Raw genomic sequence first — 20,784 nt, 5'->3', positions numbered from 1 at the left:
GAAGAATTATAGAATGATAAGTTGGAAAAGGCAACAAAGATCACCAAGATAAGCCCACCAAGCCCAGCCCCCGCCATGCCCACCACCCGCATCCCTCAGCGCCACACTCCCACGGTTCCTTAGCACCCCTGGGGACGGTGACCCCCTCTCCCCCCAACTCCCGGCACAGCCCATTCCAGCGCCTGACCGCTCTTTAGGAGAGGTTTTTCCCCGATTCCCGAGCTGAACCTGCTCCGCCGCCCCAGTCGGGCAGAGGGCAGCGCCGGGGCGGGCACTGAGCGGAGGCAGCGCCCGAGCGCCCCGCCACGAGCAGCGGGACTGGCGGAGCGCTGCTGGGGAATCCCGGCTCCCGCCGTGTTTGGGCCGGCGGTCGGTGCTGCTGCTCCTCTGCCCGCCCTCCCCGGCCGCCGCCATGGCTGCGTGCTGCGGGGCTGTGCGCGGCTTCCTCTTCGAGTACGACACCCCCCGCATCGTGCTGATCCGCAGCCGCAAAGTCGGGCTGATCAACCGCGCCGTGCAGCTCGCCATCCTCGCCTACGTGATCGGGTGAGCGAGGGGGGAGCGCGGGTGGGCGACTGTGCGAGCGGGAGAGTCGCTGCTATTGACTGACGGAGGGCTGCAGGGGTGTACGAAGTTAGGAGCGGGGTTATTGGCTTTCCCTTCCTGCTCACGGGGACAAAGGTTGTGCTGTGTGTGCTTGACACGTCGCCCCTGTGTGCTGCCGGCTTGGTTTGGATTGCTCCAGCCCACAAAGGTTGGATATTAGGAACGATTTTTCTCCCTGAGCACGGGGTCAGCGTCCCCGGAGGCAGTCGGGAGCCGTGGGGTTGTGGCACTGATGGACGTGGCCAGCAGGGATGATTTGGGGCTGAGCTTGGTGGTCTTAGAGGTTCTTTTTCAGCCTTCACAATTCTGATCCTAAAAATAATGTATGAAATATCTATGTAAGCCATAAAATTAACCTGATTTCAAGTTGTCCTGATTTTTTTTTTTTTTAAAGATCGATCCATCGTGGACATGCACGTGCACACACAGCTTTTGCAGTAGATAGCCTTAAAACTGGGATGATTACTTAACTTTAAGCTGCATCGTTGAGGAAAGTCATTGACTGGGAGCTCTGGATTGCTTCCCACATCCCCGCTCCTCTCACCAGCAGGGCTTCGCTTATAACTCCTCATTCCTCCTACACCTGGTGAAAGGAAGTTTCATCTTGTCTTATTTAGTACCTGAAATAGATATAAAGCAGAACCAAAGGGCCTGACCCACCTCAACAGCAGTGAGGACCATCCGGGCTGCACTGAGCTGGACTGTTTTCCTGGGGTCTGTAGGAGAGCATCACAGCCCTTTTGTGAACCCATCTTCACCTGGTGGCACTGGGAGGATGCGTGTGTAATTACACAGTAATGAAACGCTGCCAGACCACTTGAAAAAAACAGGAGGGAGGCTGCTGGTCCTATGGCTTTTCACTGCAAAATTGTTTGGGCTCACCTTTGCAAGAGACATGAAAAAAAGAAGAGATTCCCCCTGCCTGTGTTTGTTCGTGGTGTTTAGCTGGGTTTTGTATGTGGCCTTTTATTTTCCTTTTCTTACAACTCTTATCTTGCAGCTGGGTTTTTCTGTGGGAGAAGGGCTACCAGGAAACAGATTCTGTGGTCAGTTCTGTAACCACGAAGGTGAAAGGAGTGATAATGACAAACACATCTACCTTGGGAACCAGGATCTGGGATGTAGCTGACTACGTCATCCCTCCCCAGGTATGAATCACACGCAGTGGATGGGTTTTCTAACAAACAGTCACTGCTCTGCCAATGTCTATGCTCCAGCATAGCCTTTATGCTAGAGAATGTAGAAAATAAAGCAGGTGAGCTTCACTATTTATTATTGGTGAGCTTTATTAACTATTATTCATACCACCTGAGCTCTGTTAGCAGAGACATTTGGAGGCAGTGCTTTGGATATGCCCTGCAGTTTGTCACTCTTAAATTTCCTTTTGGTTTTGTATGCTCAGGAGAAGAACGCTGTGTTCATCATGACCAACATGATAGTCACACTGAACCAGAGCCAAGGCCACTGCCCAGAGGTGTGTAAAGGATCCACTTTAACCTTGCCCAGCCTGGCTGGGAGTGTAGAAGGAAGAGTTTGTAGAGTTTTGTTTAATTACTGTTCCTGTCCAGCTTCCAGATGATAACACAGAGTGCAACAATAACAGCAACTGCGTTCCAGGATACGTCAGCACCCACAGCAATGGTAGGAAGCTTGCTGCAGGAGCTCCTTGCATTCTGTGCTATCACTGTGTGGTGCCAATCTCTTGTGAAGGAAGCAGTATTTCATTGAGTCTCCTTGTTTTCATTCTTTCATACCTAAGAGAACTGAAAAGGAAGCTCAGATTTTTCTTCTAGAAGAGACTGTGTTGGGTGAGAATTTGACTCAGAAAATAGTCATTTCTCTGAAACTGAGCTACAGTGGAAGACAGTGGGGGAATTGGACACTGACACTTCTCTGTAAGGCAAATACTGCCCTTTATTTTGCTTGGGAGTACCTCCATCCACTTGTCTTTCCAGGTATCCAGACTGGGGCATGCATACCATACAACAGCAGCATCAAGACCTGTGAAGTCTTTGCATGGTGCCCTGTGGAGGATGACTATCACATACCCAAGTGAGAGCTGTCTTCCTACCCTGTGTTAGCTCTCCTGAGGGGAGGCCCACAATACACAGCCAGCCTGCCACAGCCAGTGTTTTTTCCTTTGGGGTACTACTGGGAAAAGCTGAAGAGGTTACAATCAGCATCAAAGACCTTGTTTCTGAAATATAAATGGAACTTATTTATTTTTTCTGTTGCTTTTCAGGCCGGCATTCTTGCAAGGAGCTGAGAACTTCACCATTCTGGTAAAGAACAACATTTGGTATCCGAAGTTCAACTTCAGCAAGTAAGCAGTGTGTGAAGCTTACTTACTTCGCTTTGCACTGCCTGGCCTCTCAGACAGTAAAGCTCAAGCTGGAGAAGTGGAAGAGGATGCAGCAGATCTCCTCTCTGTTCCCCTGTAGGCGAAACATCCTCCCCACTTTCAGTTCCACTTATCTCAAGAACTGCATCTATGATGCCCAGACAGATCCCTTCTGCCCTATCTTTCGTCTGGGAAAAATAGTTGAAGCTGCAGGGCAGAACTTCCAGGAAATGGCTGTGGAGGTACTTGGCAGAATCCTTTCTTGGGGTTCATCTGCGTAGGATAGGCCTCTCTTCACCTGGTGGCATGAACCACAGGACATGGATTAACTGCAAAATGGAGAGCTGCTCTGGCCATAGGGAGCAGAATCAATTCTACTGAACAAGTAATTGTCCTTGGGTGGGGATATGTGGAAGGTCCTCCTGTAGCAATGGGAAAGAAGGACTGGGACGTGGGCCAATAATCGGGGTTTTGGTCAGCCTGGGAGCCCCGTGCTACACTGCCAGGCTCTTGGATCACTCGGTGTCTCCTCCTCTCTGCTCTGCAGGGTGGGGTCATGGGGCTGCAGATCAACTGGGACTGCAACCTCGACAGAGCTGCTTCCCACTGCGTGCCCAGGTATTCCTTCCGGCGCCTGGACAACAAGGACTCTGCCAACACTGTCTCACCCGGGTACAACTTCAGGTAATGTAGTGAGGAAGGGACCCTGATGTCCCCATGGCTCAGTCTGCCATTGGCACAGCATTCCAGGTTGCTCCCTCTCCTCTGACTGTTGCAGGCAGTCCTTGGAGTTTCTCTGCTGCTGTAAAGCTCACTTTGAGGTTTTCTCTGCTGCTATGTAAACCACAGCAAAAGAGGAAATTCCACTGATTGTGAGCATCTGAGTCATGTTTGCTTCAGCATGTAGGTGACCACTGGGGCCAGCCTCCCATGGTGTGTCAGTGCAAGGAATGATTGCTTTGGGGTGTGTTGGTGTGGCAGAATTTGAGGGGTAGCAGGGTGGGAGCCTGAAGGTCCTCCTTTGCTGTGCAAAGCAAGGGAAAAGCTGACCTTGAGAGAGCAGCTCTATCAGTCAGAGATCTGATGTGCACCAAGAATATCTTTCTGCTGTACTCCACTGTGCCAGTAGGTTTTGGGGTGTCAGGCAAGGCAGGCTGGGTATCACAGGCTCCCAGGTGCTCTTGCAAATTCCAGGCCTCCCTTTACAGGCCCTTCCTCTTCTCTTCTCCCCTATTTTCTGCTTCCTCCTGGTGTAACAAACCGCGTGATGCAGTAAGTCTGATCTCACTTATTTGTTCTTGCTCCTTTTCTGTATCATTTGTGTGCAAATCATGTGGTGTGAGACCAGGAACTGCCTCCGCGTGCCAAGCTGAGCTCTGCTGCTTCTCTCACTCCCTGCCCTCTCGTGGCTGCCTGCACTCCTGCAGCATCCTGCTCATCTGAGGGGATGATTCTCACGTAGCTGAATTTCTTCCTGTCTTCCCACTATCCTGACTTGCTCCCCTCCCTATGCTTTAGAGGTCTCCTTACTTGACTGCTAATAATTGTCTTAAACTCACCTGTTCTAGGTTTTTCCCCTACGTGCGCTTGCTTGCATGTGCAAACATTTAGCCCATCCTGTTGGGATGGGGAACACACCTGGGTGTTGCATGAAAATCATACAATAAACCTCAGAATTTCCAGCTGAGCTCTAACCTGCCCTATTGTTCCAGGTTTGCAAAATACTACAAGGATAGCAGCGGCATTGAAACACGAACGCTTATCAAAGCTTATGGCATCCGCCTTGATATCATTGTGTTTGGAAAGGTAGGGCAGCTTCACTCCTGGAAGCTGTGGGCTGAGAGCTTTCAGAGATGCTGTAAAACAGTCATCATTCCTGTATCTTTCTTCCAGGCAGGAAAATTTGATGTCATTCCTACCATGATTAACATTGGCTCTGGCTTAGCGCTGTTTGGAGTGGTAAGTGACAGTCTGCACTTGCACTGTGTTAGCAGCTGAGTTCTCAGAATCATTGTCTTAAACTCTTTCCATCTCCACTAGGCAACAGTGCTGTGTGACATTGTTGTTCTGTACTGCATGAAAAAGAGATACTACTATCGGGAGAAAAAGTACAAATATGTGGAGGATTACGAACTGGTAAGTACGAGTGAAGGCAGAATGGAAGCAGGGTTGTTTCCTCCTCTGATTCTAAAACAGGATGTACAGAGTCCATAGCTGTAGACTTTGTACCGCAGCTGTGAGGAAGGTTTATCTTCCTTGGAGCTGCTCATTTTTAGCTCAAAGCTGTTGGGAGAAGCACTGGAAACAATATTATGTTTCCTGGGCAACCACTCTTGGAGAGGGAAGAGTGTGTTTGAGAACTTATGCTCTCACTGCATCTCTCTTTGGGTTGCTGTTCTTGGCAGTTGCCTCCTGCAAGGTACAGTTAGCTCTGCCTCCATCAAATCCCCCCAAAGCCTTTAGAAGTTCCTGCTGTTGCAGCCAAATCCAGTGTGCTGACAGCCACAGCTACACCTGCATTCAGGATCTGAACAACCCATTGAGCCTGTAGGAGGATTTAGCCCTGCTCTTGCCCCTGGTGGGGTTGCTTGGCTAGTGCTGTGGGCAGAGCTGTGCTCTGCAGCCCTGTGCTTGGTGGGATGCAGTGTTGCAGAAGGAGCACTTCTGGTGCCACTGGCAGTTTACTGAACCCAATAGTAGAGACTTCCTATGCAAGGGTTTTGTGTAAAAGAAGGGGGGAGAAAGCAAAGTTCTCTGGCAGAGAAGTGCCATTTCTGATCCTAGCAGGGCACAAGTGAGACATACGGAACAGACTCCTGACCTCCTGCTGCTGCTGCACCAACTGGATGTGAAGGGATGCTGTGAATGTTACTGTAATCCTGCTGTGAGACCTACCCCTCCTTTAGAACGAAGGGGTAACAGAACCTAAGAAAGGAACCTTCTTCATTACTCATCACCTTGTGTTGGCCAGAACCAAAAAGGAGACCTGGATCTGCTCCTTGTCCATTCTTTCCAGGTTAACTGCACCAAGCCTCATAGCTTCATGCCAGACATCTTCACCAGCAGGCCTGGGACAGGCACTGCTCCATCCTTGTCATTTCAGCAGTCCTTTCCCTGAGCTCAGGTAGCAGTGATGAAGCCCTTAGAGAGGCACAGACTCTTCCTTACAGGGAACAGGGCCCGTGACGTGCATTGCCTGACCCTGGAAGAGCAGTCTCTTGCTGTCAGGGATCATGATGCTTAGGTGAGACGACCTGCTATTTAATTGCATCTCCAAGCTTTAGTGGCTACAGCCTGAGACAAAGCAGTGTCTGGTTCCATTGTGCCATGGTAAATAACTTACTGGCTACTGGATTTCTTTTCTGTTTTGTCTGGCTAATGCCACTATGCTAGAATTTATACTTCATAAAATGCTACTCTCTACCAGCTCTCTTGGAGTACTGCAAGCTAGGTTTGGGTTGCTTTATTTCACTCTTGATGTGTTTGCTGCTGCTTTGAGGACTGAGTCGAGGACCAAGTCATCTCTCCAGGCTGTGCACAGAACTGGCTCAGTGTGAAATCCACGCCCAGCAAACACCACACTGTAGTAGCATAGGATGCTTTCAGACTCCTCTTCCAATAAGCAAAATCTCATAGCTTTGATAAAAACCAATCAAACATGATAAAGGTTCCCCTTGATTAACTAACTGGGGTTTGGTTGCACATCATTTATTTTAGCTCATACAGAGAAGCTTGAACAGCTGTGTGGAAAAACACTTAGTTGTTTTCTTCTTAGATAATATAATTTAAAAGTGGTAAATACACAGTATTTAAACTTGATACACCTGATTAAGTTAAATGCATAATAAAGGGGTAGGAATGAAACACAAGCCTTGGTCATTAAACAGTATAAAAATCTGCAATAGTTCAGGGCTCTAGAAAAGAAACAGGTCAGTTGCCTGACAGGTAAGAGGGGACCACCAAAAAAAAAAAACAACCAAACAAAAACCAAACCAAACCACTCAGGACAAGAGGCCTGGTTTCCCCTTAGCATTTCCCTGTGTGCTTTCTGAGCCAAAAAGGCTGAGTACCCAGCATTAACTCTACAGTTGGCACTGGGCTTGCTTGAAAGGAGGGGAATTGGGGAAATCAAGCTGTAACCCAGTTCCAAGGCACAAGCAAAATATTTACTTCACTGTAAGAAAGAAGCTAGCTTTACTATTAAAGAACAGCAGACAGGGAACCAAGCAGATTTATATATACAGTACAGCTTCTTTAACAGGTCATGCATTTAGACATAGCTTCCTCACACATCCAAGCTTTATGCTTTCAACAAAATGCATCAACTAGAAAATGTACATCAAGTTTCTTTTAAAACCATGCAATCGGCTGCAGCCCTACCAGAGCACCAAGAGCCAAGCCTTTGAGATCCATATGAACCAAGCCTGCACTGGCCATAAGACACCAGTCTATGCTAATATCTGAGTAACTGGGATTGGGCACAGAGAAACTGGGACAGGTAATTCTGTTCAGAAGCTGCATTGCACCTGGCAAGGCTGTTTAGTAAATCTAAACTGACTGCTAGGTACCTGCCACATCACCAACTCAGCACAGAGCATCATTACAGCTCACTCACCTTTAACAAAAACACACCACACACATCACTATGCACCAGTTACAAGTAACCAGATCCCTCCCTTCCCCACCCCCCTCCCTTTTATTTTTTTTGGCAGAACAAGCCCATTTACAAAGTATAGAACCAAACCACCCACACCCACTCCCAGTCACTATTCCCACAAAGAGAAAGTCCTCTTTAGAGATGGGAGAAGGCAGCCTTAGCAGTGCTGGCACCCCAGTTACCTGCTTGGTTTTCCCATAGCTGAAGCTGTGGGGCTTTGGCACAGCCTTGGACTAAAAAGGGAGGAAAACAGTGCGTGTCTTATGGCTCCAAACTCCACAGTACTGCTCTTATGCCACGAACTTGCTGGCACTGGCTTTGGAGAGGCCAGCTGCACCATTTTCATTAATTAACTGCAGCCTAGGATAAGCATAGTTTCAGGTGATCAGACTTATGGGGACAGTGCTGTAGGCACCTGTGCACTTGCTAACACCACCTGAATTTAACGAGGACGCGTGATAAGGAGGAATTACTGGGCCATGACCATGGCCAGGAGCCACAGTGCTGTGCTGTTGGCAGTGCCAAGATCACGGAAGACAAGGGAACAGTCACGTCCTAAATGCCTACAGTAGCTACGGCCAGCAACCAAAAACTTCCCTTTCCTATAGTGCCTTCCTCCTCAGGGCAAAGAGCTCAGCTGTACCTCACACACTTGGGATGCTTGAATCCTCCCTCATCCAGCACAACCCCATCAGTGAGGAGACTGAGAAAAGGAGCCCACCCATCTCCCTCCCAGCTCCATGATCCACCAAACCGAATGTACTCAGTGAGCCCCTTGCTCAGCCCAGCTCTGATGCCACAGCTCATCTACACGCCGTCCTCCAGCTTTGAGACCTTGGGAATGTGAGCCCAGAAGCCAGAGGCTCTCCCATCACAACAGAGACTTTTTGTTTTTAAACAAGCACCACAAAATGATCAGAGTAATCTGACTGCAGGTGAAAGAGCTCTTCATAAGAAACAATCTGTTAATTAGTCATTCACTTAATTTACTAGCAAGCCTCCGACCCACAGGCATTCACAATTACTGGTAATGAACTTAAAAAAATACACAGCATTGGCCCCAGAGTCCAAATGAAGAGTTTGGAAAACAGAGGTTTCTTTGGAAAAAAAAAACCAAAACACTAGCTAATCTAGGTATTTCATTAAGATCTTAAGTTCTAAGCAAGCCCTAAGTCTATACTTAAAAAATAGCATACGTTTTATTAGTTTTTAATCATAGTAAACCATGTAATGTACATGGAAGTGAAGGATTTTACCCTGAATTTTATATTTAATAATATAGCTATCTAGATCAAGTAAAAGATTTAGAAACAAACTCTTGTTAGTTCTTCCTCTGCTGTTCAAAACATTCAGCTAAATACCACCTTTCACTCTAGTGTCTGCAGCAAAAATAGTTCAGACTGAACTGAAGCCCTTAAGAACCTTTTCCCTTCATAAACTGAATACTGAACTTACCCAACACTGAGACCTCAGGAGAGGCAGCATCCTCAAACCCTGCCTTTCACCTCACTTTCTGAATGTCCCAAAGATGCTGTTTAATATATCTTGGCTCACAAAGGTAGGCATTCTTTTTATAAAAAAAAAAAAAAAGCTGGAAAGGTGGTTTTTGCTTTGTTCCCATGCAGTTAAAAAGGCGTCAATTAAAACCGAAACCAAACAACAAGAAATAGATGCAACAACCCTCCAAGCACGAGTGTGGTTTCCCTGCTGCGCTCTGCAGAAGCTTCTCGGTCCTGCATGCCCCCACAAGGCAGGCACACACTGCCCCTGGGATGGTGGGAGATCCCTTTGGCATGAAAACCAGGCAAAAGCAGTTCCAAACGCAGTTTGGTTTGCCTGCTCAACACCATCCCTCACCACTCTGGGATCAGTCAGCACCTTTTTTTTTTCCCCCCCATGAGAAGTCCAAGCAATCAGAGATGGTCAATGACGGGTATGGTAGTTGGTTGTCTTAAACATGCTGCTATGCAAACTCTACATCCAGCGTTACACTGAAATAGCGCCGTGTCATGCTGGGGGTGGTGGGGCTCTGTTATGCCACTCATCCTCAGCTGCACACTCGATGAAGTGCCCCGGACCGAGTTCAGCTCAACAGAACCATAAAGCCGCCGGTCATGAAAGGACTTCCTCTTCTCCCACGTTGGGCAAGTCGTTGCATTTCAGGTTATCCTCACTGCCTTGCTTCCTGCTTTCAGAGGGGAAAAAGCAGGAGGTGATCCCAGCGCCTTTCCCACCACCGGGCTTCAGGACCTGAGCACATTCCCCACCGAGATCCCCCATTAGACTGGAAGTACCAGAAGGAGACACCTTGCAGCCCGTGGGAAGGACAGGACGCTCAGCCATACAAAAGCCAGCTCCCCCCAGATCCCACAAAGGACAGAGCACATTATATCTGGGTCATAGCCCTGCGTGAAAGAAAACTCAAAGCCTGAAGCCCCAAATCCCACCCATGTGCTCTCCAGCACACAGGGCAGGCTGCAGGTACCCCTCACTTACGGCAGCAGGTTTCCAGGGGCCGACAGCGAACGCTCCTCCCGCCGGCTGCCCTCAAACGGGTTCCCAAAGGACCGCTTCCGGATCATCGTTTTAACCAAGATCTGCAAGACCGGGGGGGTTGATCAGGGTGGTACTGCTTTGCTTTCATTCAAAAGCAAAAACAGCATCCAAATCCCTATTTACCCAGCAGGAAAATTCATTGGAAAGGGACAGGGAAAGGAAGGAAGCAATGCTGTTTTCTCTTGACACATGAGAAACCCCAGTTTCATTTTCATTGCTGCTCTTCCCTTTCCGGCTGATTTATCTGCTCAGCACTGAGAGCTCATGAGATGTGTGTGCCAGCAGGGTCCCGTGGGGAAGGCATTTATGCAAGAACCAAAGCCACGTGCATCTGGCACTCGAGCGGAACGCCCGTGGTTGAGTGCACAGAGATCGTGTGCTGGAGGGGAATTTAGAGGAACAAATGCAAATAGGAAAATTCAAATTGGGCCGGAGGCAGTGCTTTATTTAAAAAGGTTCCCAGTAATGCACTGCCCTGATTTGCCCTGAGATGGACTGAATCCACCTGGATTTCCAAGGGGAACAGCAGAGTTGAGCGGCCCTTCTCTGCAGCAAGTCATCACAAACTGGTGAAATGGGGAAAAAAAAAACAACCCTCATCTGCTGCAATTGCTTTGGGCAAAGGCTGTTTTTCACACTTGTGCAGAGAAAATTGCAGTTGCATACCAACATATATCTGCCTTTAGCCCCAGACAACACCACACCAGGGAGCTGCAAATCATCAGTTTCTCTTAGCATAAGGGCGAGCAGGAAATCATTAGGTTCAAAACCCAAAAGGATTTAATTTTCCACACTGTGGTTACACTGTGGTACTCATCACAACGCACTGCTGTAGGGAATAAAGTCCGTGAGCTCAAAAAGAGACCAGAGGAATTCATCAAAATAGCTGCAGGCAGGGGCTGCCCACAAAACCTGTCTCAAGGAAACGCTGCAGCCAGCAGGGCAGAGCAGGGCAGCAGGAGTCCCTGCACCCATTCCTCATTCTGTCCACGCTCTTGACCAGATCCCCCACCCTGGACCAGGATTTCACCCTGAGCAAATACAGCAATAGCAATGCAGCAGAGACCAGCAACCCACTGATGGGTGCTTCTGGGACTGACCATCACCCTGTGCCACCACAGGCCAGGCCCCATTCCTGACAGCAGGGAGGTTTCTGCTTTACTCTTGTGCTTCTGCTTATCCACTGCAGCCAGGGCTGTGTGCCCACACGCTCCCTCTGCTCACACTCACCACGGTGGCCAGGCTGGGGATGTGCTTGACTGAATTCTCCACCTCCTCCTCTGTCACCTCGACAAGTGTGCAGTTCTCGTCCTCAGTGGGCAGCAACTCCGCTCCGTTCTTGGTGACCCACGGATGCAACTTCAATGAATAACACAGCCTGTCAGGGACGATTGCCTCTTTTTTGTAACTCCAACCACACAGGCCTGGCAAATGCATCTCCTCAACCAAGCTATGGTGCCTGTACCCTTCCAAAACACAGGGAGCAGGGGAGAGACACTGTGGTACAGCTGGGAACGGCTCAGTCCAGAGCAAAAAGCACACGATTCAATAACCTCAGTGATGTACAGGACTGCAACGCCACGTCCCCATGGGTTTTACAGCAGAAGAACTATTTCCACTCTCATTTTACAGAGGGGATTTTCTCCAGACCGTTGGTCTCTGGAATTAATCAGAGCACAAAGCCCTTCTCCTCCTTGCCCGCACAGCTGGCGTCCTGGACAGCCACTGGAGGAGCACGGAATGCTTCAGCAAAACCCCACCATCCTTTCCTCCTACCTTCGTCTCCATTTTCTCAGCTTCTCGCCCCTTCCAGGTTCCCGCAGGGGCAAAGGGCCAGAAATCTCCTGCCAAAGGCTGCTGCAAGGTACTTGCCTGGTAGCAGAGGAAATACTGGGCTCAGGGGATTTCTGCTGCCTGCAACTGCTCTAGGCACCAATGGTCCCAAAGCTGAGTGGGTCCCGGAGCAGGGGAAAGAGCTGGGACTCACCTGCCCGGGAGCCCTGGGCATGCAGAAGGACCTAACCTGGTGCAAGCAAACTGAGCCCGAAAAAGCCAAGTAAAGAGAATCCCATGGAAGTAAAGCCATGGCCACCACCAGGGCTTCGGGTCAGTACCTTGATTTCAGGGACTGAAATCCTTGACTCAGGATTTTTATCCAGCATCCGCATGATCAGATCCTTCAAGAAATCTGTAACTTCTGGCCTTGGGAGGAGAGAGTGGAGAGATGAGACACGACCTCAGCACTCTGCTGTCTTCCTCTCCAAACCACCCCAGGAACCAAAATATTCCTATGTTGGGCAATGAGGAGTATGATTCCTGGTGCACAAGGTCAGGAGACTCTGCATCTGCCCAGGCTGACAGCTTGAATGTGCTTTAAAAAAAAAAGGGCTGGAGGTTTGGGGGTTGGGTTTGGGTTGGTTGTTGTTTTTGTTTTGAGTACTTACTGGTCTGGAAACTCCAATGTTTGGGTCTTGATTTTATTGTGTAAACTCAGGATCCTTTCATCCATGAAAGGACACTGTCACAAAGAAAGAGCGCAGTGAGAAAAGCAGCAACCTCTGAGCAGAAGCTTATGTGGATGTACCAGAAGGTTTCTTATTATCAGAACATCTTTTTTTTTAAGCAATTAATAAAACATTTGACTAAAAACGATCAAATTACTAGAGCAGCTCCTGCCCTCAATATGCAGCCAGGCACAGGATACAGGCACAGATAATGCTGAAGAATACCATTACCTGCCCAAACACAAAGCAGTACAGCGTGATTCCCATTGCCCAGACATCTAAAGCCTGCAGAGAGAAGAGCATCCTTAGTCCTGCACGTACAAAGGTGGTCATTACAAAAACAAAACCAAATTGCTATTAAATACCTTTCCAGAGAAGATTTTCCTGGTTTCTGAGAGCGTCTCTGGGGCCATGAAGGCAGGGGTGCCCACCGTGTTGGTCAGGAGGGCATCGGCTCCTTTGAACTCATTGCTGACACCAAAGTCGGCAATTTTAACATGTCCGTCCTCCCCCACAAGGAGGTTGGAAGGCTTGATGTCCCGGTGGATTATCTTCTGGTAGTGCACTGTGATCCAAGGGGAAACAAGGGATGCGGCAAAGGAAAGCAGGAGCCAACTTCACAGGGATTAGAAATGAGAAAAATCACAAGTCCCACCGTGCTGCTTGCACTCACAGTATTCAATGCCCTTGATCAGATCCTGGAAGTAGAACCGAGCCTGGTCCTCACTGAGAGGTTTCAGGGTGGGGATTTCCATCACGGGGCTGCAAAGGTAAGAGGACTGAGCTGCAGCACAATGCTGAGCAGAGCCAGGCACGAACACAGCAGCACGTCCACGGTGGGGAAACTCACCCTTGTTTCACCAGTTCGAACACTGAAACAGAAAAGGAATGGTGATTACTGACTATGTACAGGCGTGAGCTCCTGCAAGCACAGTCCCAGCACAAAAGCAATTATTTTAATGATGAATTTATGAAGGTAATACATTAAAATAAACCCGTGGAGACCCAGGCCCATACGCAGCTGCCCCAAAATACATTGGGAACCCACACCAACAGCACCTGTGGGCACTTACCCATGTACAGGTGGTCCTCACTGGGGTCATCCAGCACCTGCCAAAAGACGCGGAGAAGAAATGGAACAATGCAAGAAGCTGCCTCACAAAATAAATGCTGTGATTTGTTGATTTTTCATCAGGCTGCCCAGTTTTGCCCCTGGGGGCTCAGGGTGTTAAGGAGGGAGGTGCTGGCAGGTTGTGAGCACCCGCCACCCTCAGGTCCTGCTCGTGACATTTTAATTTAAAATTGCGTGGGTTTGCTCTGCTAATCTCAGAGCTTCTACCCACAAGGTGGGGGATAAATAAGAGGAAAGATATTGTTGGAAATAAATATTTCAAATGCACAGGAAGCATCATCTGACTCATCAGGCAAATGAATTCCAGCCTGCACATCCTTTATTCCTCATTTTTGTTTCCTATGGACCTTTTCAGGCTGTGAGTGGATGGTGGGCAGCGTGGCTGCAGAACTCACAGGAAACCATTTCCTCCCCAGAACTGATCTGTATCCTCAAGGGAAGTGAAATATTTCTGCTTTCCTCTTTCCAAGCAGAAAAGAGAAGGTAAAAGGAGGGAAGAAAAGACCTTCTACAGTAGGGAAAACATCAACAGGACTGCCACTCCCTGCTCACCTCCACGAGCTTCACCACGTTGGGGTGGTCCAGCTTCTTCAGGATGGCAATCTCCTGGTAAACCTGCTCAATGGGGCCTCGGGGCTGCAGGCAGCCCTCTGAGGCACCTTTGGCTCCACGGGGTGGAGGGCGGCCTGCAGGGAAGGCAAAAAAAGGGTGGGCATGGCACCGAGTCCCTTCTGCCCCCAAGGTGCCACCTATCCCAGAGCTGTCACACCACCAGGTGCCACTTACGGGGGAAGCCCGCCTGCCTCATCAGCTTCTTCTTGGAGAGAACCTTCATTGCCTGCAGAGGGGAAAATTGGTGGGGTTTGGAAAAAACAAACATACTGGGAGCCATAGGCAGATCCATGCCTGTCCCCGTCCCATTCCTAACATATGCTCTGGGCAGCAGCACTACTCACATAGTAGGTGTTGTCGTCCTCGTTGTAGGCCAGCTTCACCACTCCATAGGAGCCCTAGAGAGGGACATGTGGGTGACCAACCAAAAAACACTCCAGCACCAGGCCAGGCTCCTCTGCATACTGCAGGCAATGCAGGGGGGTCAATGGGGAGCACAGAGCCTTGGACTGGCAAAGAAAAGGCGCAGATACCCTATTTGGTTGGAAAGGGGAAAAACAAAGGGGAATGCCAATTTAAAAAAAAATAAATCAATGGGCATCACACTGAGGAGCCAATGGAGATGCTATGATGAAGGGCTGACCTCACAACTGATGTCAGATTAAAAGCAAGAGCAAATCCAGCACATTCCCACCCCAAATTCCCACTCCAACCCCAAAGCCGGAAAATATTCACCTTCCCAATCTCATCCTTCAGCTTGTACTGGTTGAGCTGGACGCAGTCCTGCAAGAGAGAGGGCGAGTCAGCCAGCAGCCCAGGCCTTGGGCCAGAGCTGAAAAGCTCAGGGTTGTTAGCAATAAACTACACGTGGCTACACACTGCCTTGTTTATAGACAACTAATTACTGGCGTTGAGCACCGGGCAGGCAGCACTGTCTGCTCATGCAAAATGAGAGCACCAAGGGCAGCAATGGCAACTGGCACCCGGGGGCTTAATGCTCACCCAGCACCAAATGTTTTTATTTTGTCCTGCAGATGTTCAGTGCCTGCATTCTGTTGGTGCTGAGAAGGCTGTGGTGGGCAGTGCAATTATTTCCCTTGAAGCTTTATCGAAGTCTCTTCCTTTTTAAGGGGAAAACCAAAAAAATCTCAATTTTCTGCATGGAGCTAAGAAGTGAATCTGACTGCATCCATACACACAGATTAAGCATGGATGGGCTGTGGATTCTGGCTGCTCCACTCTCACCAAACACATTTGCTAGAGCTGGTAGCATTTGGGAAATAGAGAAAATGCACTCCCACCACTGCATTAACCCTGGGAGACGCTCTGTCCCCATACGTGGGGCTGTCGCCATGGCTGGGGATGAACCAGGACCTGGCACCCTCCCATTACCCATGGGACTCCATCCCAAAGCACAAAGCAAGAAGCAGTGCAGTGAGACAGGGAGACAGGGAGACAGGAGCAGGGCCTCACCTGCAGCCCCGTGATGGAGACGCGGTTGGATTCCACTGTCGGCCGCCTTGGTAGGCGCGGGGACGAGTGTGGGGACGTCACTGGTGAGTAGGGGAGGGACGGGTAGATGAAGCGCTCGCTGTCGCCACTTCCAGGGGAGCGTGCGGGATGCGAGCGCTCCTGCAGGGACAGCTTTCGGCCAGAGAGGTTCAGCTTCGCCCTGGGCTCTCGGCTTTCTTCCACAGCAGCCACGCTCATCTCCTCCTCGCTCGCCGTCGCCTCACACTCGGTCACCACGATGAGCGACTCCATGGCGGGGCGGCTGGCACTCAGAGGCAGCCCGGGCCCTCTGTGGTGGTGTGGGGGCTGAGGGGCAGCAGGCGAGCTGCTGGGGATGCAGGATGGCATGGTGAGGTTGCCGGCCTCATCCCGGCCGCTGGTGGTGCTCCGAGGGATACAAACACCTGCAAGCACAGTGTCAGGGGGATCCCACGTGAAGCAAGCCACTAAAGTGCTTTTGCAACTAATAAATGGCTTCAGCTAATAGTAAGTAAAATATTAGGTAAAAACGGAGGAAACTGGGTGGCACTGAGCAGAGTCTTCCCCCCTCACAAGTACTGCAATCATACTGCTCACCCCAGAACGTAGAGCCCTGCCACCTCCCTTATAGGAAATCCACAGCTGGGGCTGCAGATGTATTTTACTCAGGTCTGCACTATGAATGTATAAACATTGTTCAGTTCACTGCTCTCCTGCATGCAGGGGGGCAGATCTTGCCAAACAGCCCCCAGAAGAGGTGTACAGAGCCCTTACCAAGCACGAGCTGTGGGATCTGCCCTGGGGCTTACTGCCTCCACCCACAGCACAGCATCCACAAGGGTTTCTCCTGCTCGCCCCGAGTTCCCTATAGCCTCCTTTGCGAAAATGGAATTTCAGCACCCTGGAATAAAAAAGAAAACAATAGTATTAGCAGCAGATATATATATTTTCTCTTTTTTTAAAGGAAAGCAAATTGTTCAGTTGTAAGCCATTGCAGTGAACCCCTGTTCAATGCTGGATATGTGACACTGAACATACATGCTGGTGGATGGCAGCAACACCACGAGTCTGATCTAGAAGCAGGGCTCCAGCAGGTCTGCCTGTGCCACAGCAAAGCCATCACCCTTCCTTCCTGCATTACTTTTGATTCCTAGGTTGAGGAGTTGTCACAGGGGCAGCCCAATAAGAACCCAAACCATCCCAAAGGCAGCACTGAGGACCCAGCATCACTGGGTGTTCTGCACCGCACGAGGCAGTGGGTTAAAATTAGCTCTGTTCGCCTGCACTGAAGTTCCCATGCTTGGGAGCAATTATAGGACAAGTACAAAAACCTCAAGCAGCCCCCCCAAAGGCTTCCCAATGGCCTAATTGCCATTTCCAATGCAAGTCTATAAACTTGAGTTTTCTCACCCAGCTCTAAAGTGAGAGCGCAGCCATTCCGGCACGGTGCTGCTCACTGCTTAAGGGAAGCACGGGTGATGTGACAGCTATAAATAAGGCAGCGAGCAGCAACAAGGACAAACTATTTCAGAAACGCTGCTAAATCCATTCCTGGCCAGGGCTTTGCTATTCAAGAAAGCTGGGACCCAACAAAACCATGGCTGCAAACTCCCCCAGTGTTGCTAGGGCAAATCCCAACGCTGGGATGCATTAAACCACTATGACCACACCAGTGTGTTTTAATGCGCTCTCAAAAGCACGTTACAATTATTAGGTACCTGCTCCCACTTTGCCCCGAACCAGCACGGCTGGATCCAGATCCATTCATGTTGGGAAGCCTGCCAGGCTGTGTGTATAAATAGTCGGAGCAATGATGGATCCCAAACGCTGTGTCCTGGACCCTCACCACATGCCGTGGTCACCCAGTGAAAATTCACCAAACAAGGCAGTGCTGGGGGCCCCATCCTGCCCTGGAGCACCATTGGTGGCTGTCCCCTGCCTCTCCACCCATCCATCCCAATGGCCATCCCCACCCCATCCCATCCCACTGTGCTACGGCAAAATCGAGTTATGAAATAACGCTTGGGACTGAGCGTCCCCGTCCATGGGCATTAATTGCTTGAAAGGATAAGCATATCAGGATTAATTAATTCAAGAAGGCTTGCTGAGGCTCTGTAAACAGGTTATAAGTCACTCCAGCACCATCCTCACAACTGCTAGGTGGAATCAGAGGGGTTTTTTCCTCTCTTTGTGTGCATGCAAAAGGGGTGGCTGCAGAACCTGGCTTTTTAGAGAGTACTGGGATGCCATTCCCAAACAAAACCCAAATGTGAGATCCACCTCCTGAAGGGATGTGGGATAACCTCTAACAATAGTGCACTCACTTTGCCTTAATAAGTATATGGGGATGCAGAGGAAGAGGAAGGCAGCCATCTAACTGGCCAGAGGAAAAATAGCCGCAGTGGGGAAGAATAAATCCAAAGGGAAGAAATACAATCTGGGGGCTCTGCTCACCCACCCAGCTCATTGCATGGGGAAAAGTACCACGTTCTGGTGTGAAATCCAACAGATCCTTATGTAAAGGCAAAAAGCATATGCCCACCAAATCCTCAGGAAATGTAGCAGCCTGGTGTATAGGAATGATTTATCGGCCCGGCTTTTGGCTGCGATCCACGTATAACCCATCGCGGCTGTGGCAGGATTATTGAAGCAATCAGTCTCACATCTAATTCAGCAAGGAGAGGGATATTAAAGCAGAAGAGGTCCGTGAAGCCCTGGCAGCATCCCTTCCCTCTCACTCTGTGGCCACGTGGCTCAGTGCAAATAAATGGGAGAGCAGAATTGGCCTCGGCGATGGCAAAGCCATCAACACAGCCCTGTGACCCCACAGGGTCCCCACAGACCCTGAGCCACAGGGACAAGGGATGTTCCCAGCCCCTCGCAGACACATTTTCCCTCACACGTCAAGCAATGAAACCTCAGTGGCACCAACAGCATCACCACCTCCATGCATCCCATTGTGGGGATCAGCTCACACGCTGCCCAAAAAGCTGTTTAGAAAGAAAGTCAGTGTCCAGTGTGGTTCCAGCTCCCTCTGGGCAGAGTCCAGTCATCGTCCTGCGTTCCACAGTCACTGCCAGCAGTGGAAGTGCCAGTGCCAAGTGCAGGGTCATGGCAGCAACGGGGCACTGATCACAGTTTCCCTTCCTACAGGCAAGATCGGCCCTTGCCAGAAATATTAGTCACTGTGGTATACAAAGCCCATATGTATCCCCGCCTGACTTTTAATGGAAAAAATCTCCCAGCAGCTTCTCCAGAAGTCAGAGGGCACCCGAAATAAAGAGGCTCTGCAAAGAAGTCCATCCACACCGGGTCCCTGGGCCCAAGCAGTAACGCTTTCTGTCGCTCTGGGCCCGCTGCGTGGAGCCAGGAAAAGCCACCAGCACCGGCAGGAACACAGTGGTAGCAAGAAACCCAGCGACATGCTCCAACGGGAAGCAAAACTCATCTTTAACCCCAATACCACCAGTGAGCGCTGCTTACCGGGCCCGGCCCGGGGCTGGGACGAGCGGGGAGCAGCAGCAGCTCCTCACCCGGCTCCCTGCCCTCCCCACGCAGCTGCTCCAGGAGATGGGCACCGCGCTCTGCCAACACCACTTAAAGGCCATTAGGGCTGAGCTGAAAGCAAAGCCTCCTCCAAATTACCTCCCCGATCTGATAACGGCCGGCACGGCGCCGCTCAATCCGAGCGTGACGGGCTCCACTCTTCTGCCGGTTGCTTTTCCCCAAACCCGACCGTTCGTTCCGCCAAGGTGCGCAGATGCCCCAACTCCACGCAAGCCCAAAGCACCGCGGAGGGCTCCAGACCCCGATCGGAGTCGAGACGGGTCGCGCAGCGGCTCCCGCCGCTCACCGCACATCCCGCCTCCCACCGGGCTCCGCCGCATCCCGCAGGTGGGCAGCGGGGCAGCCCCGAGGAGGAGCAGCGCCGTTCCGCAGCGCGGCACCCCCGGAGCGAAGCGGGGCCCCTCCCGGGCTCGGCTTTGTCTCGGCAGCCGCCTCCCCGCGCGGCCGGGCCCGCCCCGCTCCCACCGCCGCACCGACCTGCGGGCAGCGCAGCGCTCGGCTCCGCTCCGCCGGAGGGGAAGGGCGCGGCCTCGGCCGCCACGGGGCCGCACGGAGCAGCCTTCGCTTTCGGTTCCGCTCCGGTGGCGGCGGAGAGAGAGAGAGAAGGAGGGAGGGAGAGAGACAGGGAGAGGGGAGGAGGGAGGGATGGAGGGAGGGAGGCCCCGCTCCGCCCCGGGGAAGGGGAGGTTTCCCCTCCGGCAGCCGCATCCTTCCCGCCCCCTCCGCGAGCTTCGATTGAAGGATTGAAAATCCCGATTTTTGTTGTTACCAGGTTATTAATTTCCGAGCTTTCCCACCTAGCGGGACGCGGCGCCGTTCCCACCCGCAAGGCGTCACGGCCCCTGTGAATCGTCTCCTGGCTCTATTCCGGCAAATATTTGGGAGTTTTCTCGTTCTCACCGAGCGCCGTTCTTCTGCTGAGCTCACCCGCGTAGTCTTCGGGGCCAAACGCTCTCCTCGTGCAGCGCTGGATGGACCCGCGGCCGCGTCCCTGCTGCAGCGACAACCCGGCGGTTGTGGCACGCGCTGTTGAGCTGTAGGCGCTGCAAACACTTTGGAATCACAGTAAGGCTGGAGGAGACCTCCAGGAGCACCCAGTCCAACCCAACCCACCACCCCACGCCCACTGACTGCGTCCCTCAGTGCCACATCCCCACAGTTCTTGAGCATTTCCAGGGTTGGCCACCCCCCCCCCCCCCCTCTGAGCAGCCCGTGCCAGTGCTGACCACTCTTTGGGAATCGTTCCTAACATCTATCCTGAACCTCCCCTGCCACAACTTCAGGCCATTATCTCTCGTCCCAACAATGGACCAACTCC

General features: G+C 51.0%; 2 protein-coding genes across 9 annotated transcripts; one reads left to right on the top strand and one right to left on the bottom strand.

The window, feature by feature from the left end:
* The first annotated feature begins 394 nt into the window (after positions 1–394).
* P2RX4 (purinergic receptor P2X 4) lies at positions 395–6,811 on the top strand. 2 transcript variants are annotated; one of them, XM_042829044.1, is made up of 12 exons: positions 395–546; positions 1,607–1,754; positions 2,009–2,080; positions 2,175–2,247; positions 2,562–2,658; positions 2,849–2,929; positions 3,048–3,189; positions 3,495–3,631; positions 4,660–4,753; positions 4,841–4,906; positions 4,988–5,083; positions 5,735–6,811. In XM_042829044.1, exons 1-12 carry the CDS (start codon positions 413–415, stop codon positions 5,765–5,767), a joined length of 1,173 nt encoding a protein of 390 aa, XP_042684978.1. In that variant the 5' UTR covers positions 395–412; the 3' UTR covers positions 5,768–6,811. The 2 variants fall into 2 exon arrangements, with proteins under 2 accessions (XP_042684978.1, XP_042684977.1); XM_042829043.1 differs by having other exon boundaries at positions 396–546; positions 5,732–6,811.
* CAMKK2 (calcium/calmodulin dependent protein kinase kinase 2) lies at positions 6,610–20,032 on the bottom strand. Of its 7 annotated transcripts, none has more exons than XM_042829036.1 (18): positions 19,944–20,032; positions 16,674–16,800; positions 15,882–16,324; positions 15,144–15,191; positions 14,753–14,806; positions 14,583–14,634; positions 14,349–14,482; positions 13,738–13,774; positions 13,515–13,536; positions 13,338–13,426; positions 13,030–13,229; positions 12,896–12,949; positions 12,605–12,678; positions 12,275–12,362; positions 11,937–12,032; positions 11,391–11,519; positions 10,101–10,201; positions 6,610–9,792 (listed from the first exon to the last, which is right to left on the bottom strand). In XM_042829036.1, exons 3-18 carry the CDS (start codon positions 16,266–16,268, stop codon positions 9,717–9,719), a joined length of 1,641 nt encoding a protein of 546 aa, XP_042684970.1. In that variant the 5' UTR covers positions 16,269–16,324; positions 16,674–16,800; positions 19,944–20,032; the 3' UTR covers positions 6,610–9,716. The 7 variants fall into 7 exon arrangements, 6 of the variants coding, with proteins under 6 accessions (XP_042684970.1, XP_042684971.1, XP_042684972.1 ...); XM_042829037.1 differs by having other exon boundaries at positions 6,610–9,789; XM_042829038.1 differs by lacking the exon at positions 11,937–12,032.
* Positions 20,033–20,784: the final 752 nt, after the last annotated feature.

This window comes from Centrocercus urophasianus, unplaced genomic scaffold (genome assembly GCF_019232065.1).
Source record: "Centrocercus urophasianus isolate 14NV4802_14NV808 unplaced genomic scaffold, USGS_Curo_1.0 seq_30, whole genome shotgun sequence".
NCBI classification, from domain to species: domain Eukaryota; kingdom Metazoa; phylum Chordata; class Aves; order Galliformes; family Phasianidae; genus Centrocercus; species Centrocercus urophasianus.
This window is presented reverse-complemented; position numbering and strand designations above follow the sequence as displayed.

What these genes read in the sequence shown, in the direction of transcription:
- P2RX4 (XM_042829043.1), top strand. Translation starts at nt 413, where the DNA reads ATGGCTGCGTGCTGCGGGGCTGTGCGCGGCTTCCTCTTCGAGTACGAC. An exon ending in GATGACTATCACATACCCAA is followed by an intron (nt 2,659 to 2,848) that starts GTGAGAGCTGTC and finishes GTTGCTTTTCAG; the next exon opens with GCCGGCATTCTTGCAAGGAG. An exon ending in TCACCCGGGTACAACTTCAG is followed by an intron (nt 3,632 to 4,659) that starts GTAATGTAGTGA and finishes CTATTGTTCCAG; the next exon opens with GTTTGCAAAATACTACAAGG.
- CAMKK2 (XM_042829036.1), bottom strand. Translation starts at nt 16,268, where the DNA reads ATGCCATCCTGCATCCCCAGCAGCTCGCCTGCTGCCCCTCAGCCCCCA. An exon ending in TCTCCATCACGGGGCTGCAG is followed by an intron (nt 15,192 to 15,881) that starts GTGAGGCCCTGC and finishes TCTCTCTTGCAG; the next exon opens with GACTGCGTCCAGCTCAACCA. An exon ending in TCCCCAGCCTGGCCACCGTG is followed by an intron (nt 10,202 to 11,390) that starts GTGAGTGTGAGC and finishes CCGGTCTTGCAG; the next exon opens with ATCTTGGTTAAAACGATGAT.